At 43.5% G+C, this 12,374-nt stretch overlaps 1 protein-coding gene across 1 annotated transcript in view; it reads right to left on the minus strand.

Annotated features, from left to right (window-relative positions):
• Positions 1 to 12,374, minus strand: part of SHQ1 (SHQ1, H/ACA ribonucleoprotein assembly factor) — a 133,311-nt gene that overhangs the window by 111,336 nt on the left and 9,601 nt on the right. The window contains exon 5 of the mRNA XM_056137152.1: positions 2,321 to 2,433. Within this exon, the coding sequence (XP_055993127.1) occupies positions 2,321 to 2,433 (113 nt within the window). The remainder of the gene's footprint in view (positions 1 to 2,320; positions 2,434 to 12,374) is intronic.

Here is a 12,374-nt window from a genome sequence, read left to right on the forward strand (position 1 = left end):
TACAAGAATTTAGGCATCTGCCTTGCATGTGGTTGACAGGCACCCCGGATGGTCTCCCAAATCCTTCAAGGAGTGATCCTTGAGCAAAAAACCAGAAATAAGCTCTGAATACCACCGGGTATGACCCAAAAACAATAGACATGTAGATAAATATAGGTATATATAGATATATGTATATATACATGCAGATGTTTGTGCACATAAATACAAATATATAATTGACTAATTTAAAATATATGTATTTTAAATATATTATATATTTATATACATATTTTTATATATTTTATATACATATATTTTTTTAATTAGCCAAAATCTTATTGCTACCAGAAAAATTACAAAGACCTTTACTTCCTAGTGCCCAGTTTCTAGATTGGTTGTGATTAAATTTAAACGTGAGGTTTAAGAAAATAGAAAGTACATTCTTGTAAGACTATGAAGAAAAATTAGTTTCTGGATAAAGAACACTGGCTTTGGTAGAAAAAAAAAATAAGGGCTACACATAAAAACACACTGCTACCTAGAAATTCCCATTCCCTAATTCTCTCAGGCCATAGTTTTTCTTTTCTTTATAGAAGAGATTGGCAGTTATTCTAATTAAGTTCCCTCCCACTTGAAATTTCAGTCGTATAAAATTCATTGTTACTACTTGCCTGAGAAAAGATGCTGACAACGGATTTTCACTTTTAATATGAAGCATGATTTAAATAGGTTTCTTTAAATTACTCTTCAGTGGACCTTTAAAATCACAATTGGCGAGATAAAGGTAATTAGAAATGGCAACATGAATGGAGTTGGATCTCAGATATCCTCCCAAGTATAACACATCCTGCTCTTCCCCCAGTTCACATAGGAAGCTGAAGAATTTGACCAATCATCAGTACACATCACTCAATGCATTTGTACATTACAAGATACATTTCTTCCATTCCAATTAAGTCTCCCACTGTGCCACAGGAGATAGGATGTTAGTTACAAGAGAAAGAGTAGTTTAAGTGAAGAGTGAACATGAAAAGGAAGCACAAAATGAAAAGGGAAGACTTGATATGAAAAGGGAAGAATTCCTTTCAAGTCCCCGTCAGACCACGTAGCAGCCATGTGACCTTGGGCAAGTCCTTCCACCCGCTTTCCTCAGCTGTTCTGAAAACGGAGTAAAAATAAATCACCTGAAAGCACTTGATAAATGAAAAAGCTTTATACAACTATCAGGAAACATGATTATAGCTGCATATATTAGCAGCTTAGAAACTGTAGGCCCGGAGCTTAGGAAGAATAATTAAGGCAACATCAACAGATGACACATATGCTAAGAAAGCCTATCACAGAGCCTATCACAGAGACCAGAAGACAATCACATCCTCAAATAGGTGCTGCTCTCCTGGCCACCAAGAGATACCATAATCCTTCTTCAAGTGATCACTTACATACCCAATTAAATTCCACAGGCAAACACAAGCCTGACATACGTGATGGCTAACAACACTATTAACAACAAAATTGAGCATTAGGTTCTCTGTGAAGACTATAACAAAGAATTCTTGCCAATTTGAAACAAATGCTCTGTTACAAGTGCAAGTGGATGACAGTATTAGGAACATCCTGGATCAACCAAGAACTGCCAACACAAGGATATTCAAATTCTTAAAGAAATTAAAACATGGCAGGGCAGGGGATCCAGTACATCAGGGAATGCATTGGTCTTCCTTATGCAACATATGGTCCCCTGCATACTGCCAGGAGTGGTTCCTGAACACAGAGCCAGCAATAAACCCTGAGCACCACCAAGTGTGGCCTGAAAACCCACCCTCTCCCAATTTTTTTCCATACTTATATGCCATGAATTACCATAAAATTCTACCTAAGAGAAGTGCGATATTCTCATGAACTCAGAATTTTCTATTTAAACCTGGTAAAAAAAATTTCAAAGGAGAACATTAAAGGAATTCTATATTGCTGAAATAAGCTACCAAGAAGCAATATTCCGTGGTCAGGGATGTTCACGTAGCAGATTCCATGCCTTGCTTTACAAGACTCAACCCCCAGTACCACATGCCCTTCTATCCCACCAGCAAGAGTCCTGCTAACCTCTTAGCACCCCTGGGCATGACCCCTACAAAAAGCACCAAGAAAACAACAGCCACATTTCACAAAGAACACAGAAGTCTAACAGATGTGTATTAATTCAAAGTCACGTTTTGAGCACTCATTTCCATATCTAACAGGTACATGCCTATCATACCAAAAAAAAAAAAAGACACTTGCACATTGTTACATAAATGGCTGTATAAATTACTTCATCCTCAAAAAACTTTATACTCACAGATAATGATCAGAATCAAATTTGGCTAGCTCAGCAGTCAGACGTTGCTGCCTTCGTTCAGCTGCCGAAGTGTGGTCTGGATCCTTAATATCGATAATATCATTCAGTTCATCCTAAAAATGTCAAACAGAAAAAGTAAAACTGCTACTCTCCATTCAAGCATAGAAAAACAAACATTTTAACAAAGTGCTGAGACACGGGGAAAATCTAAGTCATTTCTGAGCCCTGTGCCACTTAGCTTCAAACCCATGAAACACTTGTTGAGCCCCTACTAAAAGCCAGGCCCCAGAGAAGTTTTCACATGAACGATCTCATTTAATCCTTACAACAAACTAATGAACATTTATCGAGGCTATAAAAACTTAGCATTAAAAAAAAATGCAACAGGGGCCAGAGCAATCCTATAGCAGACAGGGTATTTACCTTGAATGTCGTCAACCCACATTCAATCCCCAGCATCTCATATGGCCCCGAGCACTGCCAGGAATAATTCCTGAGCACAGAGCCAGGTGTAACTCCTGAACATTGCCGGGCATGGCTCCAAAACAAAACGAACTAAACAATGCAACAACCCACACCCCTCCGCAGCAAACAGAATTCTATCATTCCTCTTTCATTTCCTATTTATGCCTATAGAACTGAAGACAAAGGGCTTGGGAATGAGACACCTATACACACTTTCCTTTTGTTACTTTCTAGGGGTAGCTCAACTGGTCTCAAGTAGTAATTGCCATAGAAGGGTCAGTGACTAAGAGCACCTGCCTCGCAGCAAAGAGGAGGTTCCAGTGTCTCTCACAAGTGCCGAGTATGATCTGGGCAGCTCTGTTGTTTGTGCTTGGCAGCACTGATATATTCTCCAGTGATGCAAGAGATTTACAAGTCACACTGCAAGTACTGCCACAGAAGGGAGTGACCCCAGCTAGTACCTGCAAGGGTGTAGTAGACACTGGGGCCAGGAATCTCTCACACACACATATATACATACATACACACACACACACACACACACACACACACACCCTCTCAGCAAGCACAACTAAATGTGCCAGCACCACAACCTAGCGTGTGTGTGTATGTGACCCCAGTCAACTGTAACATCAACAACAGAGGGAAGGGAAAAGAGAACGGGAAAGTGCTACAAAGAAATGAGCTATGCTGAATTAGTAAGGAAGAAACTAGGAAACCGACTCCCCACGCAATCAATATCTCTGTATACTAAAACCAAAAACATCCCTATTTCTATCTATGTACATATTCTAGTATGTACATTTTATAAAAGGTAATATATTTTGGGTGGGGCCAGAGTAACAGTATAATAGGTAGCGGACTTGCCTTGCACATGGCCAACCCAGGTTCAATCTCAGACATCCCATACAGTCCCCCAAGTCTCACCAGAAGTGATCCCTGAATACAGAGCCAGGAATAAGCCCTGAACACAGGCAGATATGGCCCAAAAACAAAAACAAAAAAGAATTTTAAACAGGGGTTTAACATCCCGCTTCATTATTTCACCTGGGTCAGATACAAATTTAATAGGATATAACCTATGAATCTTTGCAGATAACTACATTTCAGGAGATAAATGGAATGAAGCATCTTCAAGCATTTCAATTCACCAATGGCACTAAGAATAAATCCTGCCTCTGAGCTGGAACCCACGGCTCCAAGCTTTGTCTAACCCAGCAGTGCTCTTCTGCACTCCACGTTCATCTCCAATCTTCCTATATCTCACCAGACTGCTTCCTGTTTCTGGAACTCAGAACCTTTGCATTACAGTATCTTGTAAAGAATCAATCTTTAGAACTCAAAGGAAGTAACATCTCCTCAAAAGACCCTTTCTGGGTAACCACTTTAAAGCAAAGAACACACATATGCATTCCAACAGCATCTGTTACATCACTTCTTCATTGGTCACTCCCTGACGTTATCTTGTTTTATTTATGCATTATATGATCACTGTCAATCTTCTAGAATTTTCCAGGTCAGGGTCTGGTCTATCTTCTACCACTTGGTATCAGCATTCAGTACTGACACTCATTCAGCAAATCACAGGTGAGGAAGGTCTGGGGAACAGAGAATTTGAGATGAGCAGGAGGCTCCTGCTCTCAAAGGAGTGAGAATTAAACTAAAGAAAGACTGAGCCTTTCTCCTCCTGCCACTCACCTCCAGACTCAGCACCTCGACATTCAGCCATGCAACTTTAAGTGTGCAGAAAATAAGAGTCTGCAGTAGGCTCTGTGCAAAGTGAACCCTCACAAGACAAGGGAACAAACTGAAGAGCAAAGTAGGCATAGAAAAATCTGCTATCACCCAAAGGAAAGAAAAAAATAAGATGAAAATGTTAAGCTCCAGTAGGAAGTGATTCATATTCTCATCTTTCCCCCTCCATCCCCTCTGTCTTCCCCACCCCCCTCTGGGCTCACACCCAGCTATACTCAGGGTTTACTCCTGGCAAGACTGGGGAGGTGGGGAGCGCATGGAGTGCTGGGGATCAAATCCAGGTCAGCTGCAAGCAAGGCACGCACCTTCCCCACTGCACTATCTCCAGCCCCAATTCTCTCCTTTTAAAAAAGCATTTAAAGGGCACCTCTTAGCTGACTTTTCTAAAGATGAGCACTGCCAACAGAAGACCAAGTAGGATTAAATCTAGCTTAAGACATTTGCAACATAGCTAAGGCAAAGACTATCCAGAGAAGAACTGAGTACCTCTCACCAGCAGGTGACCTGAAAACAAAAGCCTCAAGTCCCCTCAGTGAGAGGAAAAAGAGGCCTGAAGGCTGGCATCCCACCATGTCTGGCAGCTGTGGTCCCGAGAGCATGCTGGGTTGGCGCCCAGAGACTCTAGAATCATTGTTATTGGCAACCACCAGTGCCAGAAGCTTTTTGTGAAGCCCTGACTTTGAGCAGTCAGGGCCCTTTTCCAAAGGCGCCCTGGTGGCTGGCAGTAATTTCAGAAAGGAAAGAGAATCGTGTGTGTGTGTGTGTGTGTGTGTGTGTGTGTGTGTAAATTCATTAAAAATGTGTGTGTAAATCTATACAAAGTGTGTTGAGCAAAACCATAAAAAAGTATAAATGCCCCCTGAAAGTTAAATCATTCCATTTAGAGAAGACTACCTGGATGTTAAAATTATGTATATTTTTTTTACTTTCTTTGCTGTTTTTATAAAGTATAATACTCATCTCATTAGTGAAAAGCTATTTTGCAAGTAAAAAAAAAGGCAACGAAAGTACCAATAAAATATGAGAAGTCAATGAAATTTTATGGATATTTTCTCAGGCAAAGGCAAAACTAGGAAAACTATAAACTTGGGAGAAAACACTATTTAAGAAAATGATGAAGTTTTTAAAATACACCATTTGAAATCCGAAGAGATGTTCTCATTGCTGTGTTATTTACACAGTTATTGTTTCCATTTCTCCATGCTACTTTTCAGAAAACCATTGTGACTCTTATGCAATCACTCTGCTGTTAACCATGCAATATAAATGCCACAAATGGAACAGTTGTAAATGAGATGGGTTGGAGAACTAGTTCCTAATCTCACAAACCCCAAAGAGGACTCTGAGTTGTGCATCTTGGTTTGTCTTAGATTTTCATAAGTTCTGTATTTCCTAATTGTCTTAAAAGACACCATACTCTTCAGATTTAACTAAAGTAAGAAAACACGAATTCTTAACAAGGCTTATGTTGGTTTGCACACTGGTAAACATGCACAAGGAACAGCAAGATTGCTATGACAGAATAAGGAGATGGATTTGCCCCCACAAGAACCCAGCATGACACCTGGCACAGAGATATACCAATTATTGTTGGCTGCTTCTGTGCAGGCACCGCAGGACCATGTCTAATGACCATATCACCCAGAGAGTACTAAGTGCTAGGATTTTTTATTCTCTAAAGAGTTTATAAAAGAAAATGGGGCACGCGCGCGCGCGCGCACACACACACACACACACACTCACACACTCACACATACACACTATTTTATTTGTCCAACAAAACAAACACTGTCCTCCCATTGTTCATCGATTTGCTCGAGCAGGCCCAGTAACGTCTCCATTTTTTTGAGACTCGTTGTTACTGTGTTTGGCATATCGAGTACATCATGGGTAGCTTGCCAGGCTTTGCCATGCGGGCAAGATACTCTCAGTAGCTTGCTGGGCTCTCCCAGAGGGGCAGAGGAATCGAACCTGGCTCGACCAGGCTGGCTGCACGCAAGGCAAACGCCCTACCTCTGTGCTATCGCTCCAGCCCTATTTTATTTAAACCCCCCTAAATTGTTTGGCACAGCACCCCATATTCAAATGCATTACTAAGGCTGGGACGGAAAATCACCTGCCTTATGGATATGAGGACCTGAGTCACTATAGCAATTTTTTAAAATATGCACACTAAGTGGAAAGAGGGAAAAAAACCTCTAAAAGATTTACATCAAATCACAACATACTTTGCCACCAATCTAAATATTTGAAAAATGTTTCATTTCAGAACCTTTTGTGATCCCACTCCTACACACAGAAGCTTACAGACTGTGTTACTAATATACATATTATACTACACCTAGAGTTTTCTTACCTATAACCATGACTTTTCCCTATACTAAGGAAAACATGCATTCCAAGTGTTTAGAATAGCAATGTGTACAGATCTACTTATACTACTTTACAATATTACAATATTGTAATCTGGTATACACACACATAGATATGAAATTGTGCAATATAATAAAAGCAAAAATTTAAGTGAAAGATATGTATCATATCAAAAAAAGAAAACAGAATAGCAATGTGCATTCAATTCAAGTCTGAACATCTGTTTGATGATTTTAGACGTTCCAGACATATGCTGGCAGAGGCAGAGCAATAATACAGCGGGGACGATATTTGCCCCGCAGGCAGCTGACCCAGGTTCAATCCCAAATAGTCTCCCAACACCACCAGAACTAATTTCTGAGTGCAGAGCCTGGAGTAACCCCTAAGCACCACTGGGCATGGCCCAAAAACAACAGAAAAAAGACAAATGCTATGCTAAGGCATAATAAACGTTAATTCCAGTGGTTTATTTATGAGGGAGAAATGAGAGGCATGCCATTAGAAAGGGACCGAAATGAGAGGGATCAATCAGGAAGTTGACAAACGAATGTCAACTCTACTGGTAGATTTTGTTATGTGAGTTAAGTAGTATGTATCCAAGAATTTGGTGCATTGGTTAAGACATCAAAATTCAACAAAGAAATTTTCCTAATAACTTTCTCTTTTTTGGCTTCTGGGGATGTGTTCTACCACTAAACTACCTCCTCAGACATAATACCCTTTTTTCTTAAATCAACTAAAATTATTTCTGTCAAAAACATTTCAAAAATGAAGGAACTTGGGGCCGAAGCGATAGCACAGAGGGTAGGGCATTTGCCTTGCATGCGGCCGACCCGGGTTCAATTCCCAGCATCCCATATGGTCCCCCGAGCACTGCCAGGAGTAATTCATGAATGCAGAGCCAGGAGTAACCCCTGAGCATTGCCAGTGTGACCCAAAATGGTAAAAAGAAAAAAAGTAAGAACTTTTGACTTAACAGACCTGCTCTCAGCTCACGTCATATAATCTTCCTTCATCATCTCAGCAACCTGACAGAAATCCTTCCAAAGGATCTTCCCTCACTCACCAGCCACAGTGACTACAAAAACCAAGTTCCCTGGTCTCTGGAAGTACTTGAATCACAATGCAAAATACACAATTTGCCTGTGTGACCTTTATTTCCATTTACAGCTTGAGACAGGAAAACTCTACAGATTCTCAGAGAGTAAGGTCCATTTGCTATAGCTGCTACCACAAACCAAATAGACTCTATTCTAACTACCTCACAGAGCACCAGGGAACACGATTACCAAGAGATATCATAATGCAACAGAAAAAGTGGAGTTTTGAAGGAAAGAGCTTATCAGTATTATTTGCTCCTAAGTAAGTGCCAGTTTTGTTTCCTTTAAGTTTTCAGAGCATTTTCTATTTTTTAAGAATACAGATCTTTCTAGTAACCTAGCATTGTGTGTGTGTGTATGTGTGTGTATCCGTGCATGCATGTGTGTGCACAAACCTACCAACCACTGAGCTATGTTCCTAGTCATCTCCCTTATTTTCTTTTCAAAGGGTTTCCAAAGTATAGCATCTCCTAGGATTTTGAAGTGGACTTGGTAAGCAGCAGTCTTGTACCCCTATTTTAAAAAGGAGAAGACAGAAATGGAACCAAAGTAAATAACTGACCTGGCATTTCAAATGGAGAGAGAAGTGGAGTTACAACCTGAGCCCTTTGCCTTTTCCATGGCAGGAAAATACTCTTTGGTAACAAATCATGTTCTAAACAGATTCAACACCCTCTAACTGGACAGGGAAGAAGAAAAACTGTGCTTCCCTATTTCTTTCACTACAGAAAGCTGCAAGTTAATGGTTTCCAAGTACTTCCGTCGTTTAACATACAGGAATGCATCCTTTATAAGACAACTTATGTACACGATAATCCAAAAATCTCTTCTCTGTGTGTCACTCATCTCAGTTTAACTATATACGAGCGCTGGAGCAATAGTAAGTAGGGTGCTCGCCATATGGTCACCCCATGCACCACCAGGAATGATTACTGAGAGCAGAGCCAAGAGAAACCTCTGAGCATTGCTGAATGTGCCTCCCCCAAAAAGCAAAAAACAAAAGATTTATCTACACAATCTAAAATGAAGTAGAATTTCCTGGCCTATTTAAGGAAGAGAGGAAAGGTGCTGGCTGTTAGTCCCTTTAAGTAGCACTGCAGCAATGTCCTCCCGTTGTTCACCAATTTTGCTCCAGCGGGCACCAGTAACATCTCTATTGTGGGATTTGTTACTATTTTTGGTGTATCAAATATGTCATGGGGAGCTTGCTAGGCTCTGCCATGCGGGCGGGATACTCTCGGGAGCTTGCCAAGCTCTCCAAGAGGGACTCAGGAATCGAACAGAACAGGGTTGGCCTCGTGCAAGGCAAACGCCCTACCCACTGTGCTATTGCTCCAGCCCCCGAGGAGGATCTCAGGGGCTGAGGGGAGAGCGCCCCCGAGAGGAACTTTGAGGGGAGCTCACCGCCACCCCCCACCCCACACCGCTCATTGCAAACACACGGAACATGCCACGGAGGGGGACACAGCCTCCCCAGGGCCATCCCCATCTTGGGTTAAAGGGATTTTTGCCAATGGCTCTAGCCCAGCATGCTTCACGCATCATGGAGGCAAATGCCCCTGGGGGTGGGGGGGCATTGCTGTGGGTCAGTGCCAGAGCTTGTCATGTAGGATCCACCGAAGGCCCCCAAAACCCCCGAACACCATCTTGGGGGCTGGGGGCTAGAGGTGGGGGGTTGGTGGTGTTAGCGGGAGAGTCATCACGGAATTCGGAGTTTTTCACGCTTTTGATTCCGTGTCTCAGCAGTCACAGGACCTGGAAATCTTTTCCCGCCCTCGTGACTCAGGTGTCCTTCCAGAAATGAGGGACTCAAGTGCCCTGAGGCAAGGGTGGCCCAGAAACAGCCCCCCAGGTGGAGGGTGTTACAGCTTGTGAAAGTGCCAGCCCACGCAGCCGGTGGCACCTGCCCACGGCTGAGGCTGCTGCGCCCAGGCAGGTTGCTCCTGACTTCCGGCTCAAGAGGAAAGTGAAGGTCCCCAGGCCTCAGGGACACGTGGCGGGGTGACCACAGTTCAGGAATAGCCGCGATGGAGGGAAAGGAAGGAGATGCAGTGGGGCGTAATGAACAGTTTGTGGGCGATGCTGACCTTGAGCGACAGAAATTTTCAGATCTGAAACTCAACGGACCCCAGGATCACAGTCACATTCTGTATAGCACTATTCCCAGGATGCAGGAACCAGGGCAAATTGTGGAAACCTACACAGAGGAGGACCCCAAGGGAGCCATGCCTGTGGTGTCTGTGGAGACCTCGGATGATGGGACCACTCAGCGCACAGAGACCACAGTCAAGAAAGTAGTGAAGACTGTGACAACAAGAACAGTACAGCCAGGCCCTGTGGGACCAGATGGGCTGCCTTTGGATGCCTCATCAGTTTCTAACTATATCCAGACTCTGGGTTGTTACTTCCGCAAGAATGGCAATGGGGGACCTGTTCCCTATGTAGGGCAAGCAGGCACAACTACCCTTCCTAGGAACTTCCACTACCCCCCTGATGGATATGGCCACCACTATGAAGATGGTTATCCGGGGAGCAGTGACAACTATGGCAGCCTGTCCCGGGCAATCCGAATTGAGGAGCGGTACAGGTACAGGCCCAGCATGAAAGATTATCGGGAACCTAGTAGACAGGATGTCTATGGGCACCAACCCCAGGTTCAGGTGGGTGGGTGAAAGCAGCGTGGATCTGCATCGCTTTCATCCAGAGCTTTACGGACTAGAGGATGACCAGCGTAGCATGGGCTTTGATGATCTGGATTATGGCATGATGTCTGATTACGGAACTGCTCATCAGACGGGGACATCCTCTGACCCTCGCTGATGACTCAGGAGCTATGAAAACATGATTGGTGAAGAGGTGCCCCCAGACCAACACTACTGGACTCCTCTGGCCCGGCATGAACGTGGAAGTTTAGCAAGCTTGGATAGCCTGCACAAAGTAGGGCCCCCACCCCCCAACTGGAGATAGCCAGAGCTACCAGAGGTGATAGCCATGCTACGATTCCGCTTAGATGCTGTCAAGTCCAATGCAGCTGCATACTTGCAACATTTGTGCTATCGTGATGACAAGGTGAAGACCGATGTTCAGCAGCTCAGGGGCATTCCAGTATTGGTGGGCTTGCTAGACCACCCCAAAAAGGAAGTGTACCTCGGAGTCTGTGGAGCTCTCAGAATATCTCTTTTGGGTGTGACCAGGATAACAAGACTGCCATAAAAAACTGTGGTGGTGTTCCTGGCCTTGTGAGATTGCTGTGAAAGGTTCTCACAGAAGTCATTACTGGAACCCTGTGGAATCTCTCATCCCCTTTAAGTGGACCTGACAAAAAATTGATCAGGTTTTATTTGTTTTTCGGTTTTGGTTTTGTTTTGGGGCCACACCTGGCTATGCTCAGGGTCACTCTTGGCTCTGCATTCAGAAATTATTCCTGGTGGCTTAGGAGAACATACAGGATTCTGAGGATTGAATGTGGGTCTGCCCTGGGTCAGCTATGTGAAGGCAAGGGCCCTTCTCATTGTTCTAACCCTCCAGTCCCTAAAAAATCAGGTTTTGACAAAAGGTTACATTTCAATACCTAACCAAGACAACAGTCAAAAGTGAGAAAGTGGGGTAAAGGATGTGGTGCAGAGCTAATGCTCAGGCTTCTCAATCAAGAGGCTAAATTAATCCCTGAGCACATTTTCGAGCTACCCTGGAGCAGGATACTGGAAGAGCCCTGAGCACCACAGATATGGTGGAAAAAAAAAAAACACAAAAGAAAACACTACAATTTATGTTTAAAGAAGGGCCAGGGCCAGAGAGATAATACAGTGGCTAGGGAGGGCACTTAATTTGCACATGGCCAATCAGGTTCAATCTCCACCATGCCTTGTGGTTCCTTGAGTCCCACCAGGGGCGATCACTAAGTGCAGAGCCAGGAGTAAACCTTGACCACTGCTAAGTATGGCTCAAAAAGTCAAAGTGCTTATAAGGAAAGAGAGTGTAGGGGTGAGCATGCAGCTCACCCCTGTTGGACTTCTGTGGTCAGGAGTCAGGTATAGCCCTGGAGGCTCCTAACACCACCAGGATGGTCCCAGTAATCCCCAGCACTGCAGGACTCAAGCAGTACTGCTTCCTTGGGCCCTAGCATTGAACTGCCAACCTGGTTGGCCTAGAATTCCCAGGAGGACACATTCACACACACACACACACACACACACACACACACACACACACTGCTTGGAAGATTCCCCAAATGCCACCAAAAAAAAAAGTGCCTACTGTCATAAACACTTTACATACACACACACACACACACACACACACACACACACTGCTTGGAAGATCCCCCCAAATGCCACACACAAAAAAAATGCTACTGTAAT

The sequence above is a fragment of the Sorex fumeus genome, unplaced genomic scaffold (assembly GCF_029834395.1).
Source record: "Sorex fumeus unplaced genomic scaffold, SorFum_2.1 ptg000122l, whole genome shotgun sequence".
NCBI classification, from domain to species: domain Eukaryota; kingdom Metazoa; phylum Chordata; class Mammalia; order Eulipotyphla; family Soricidae; genus Sorex; species Sorex fumeus.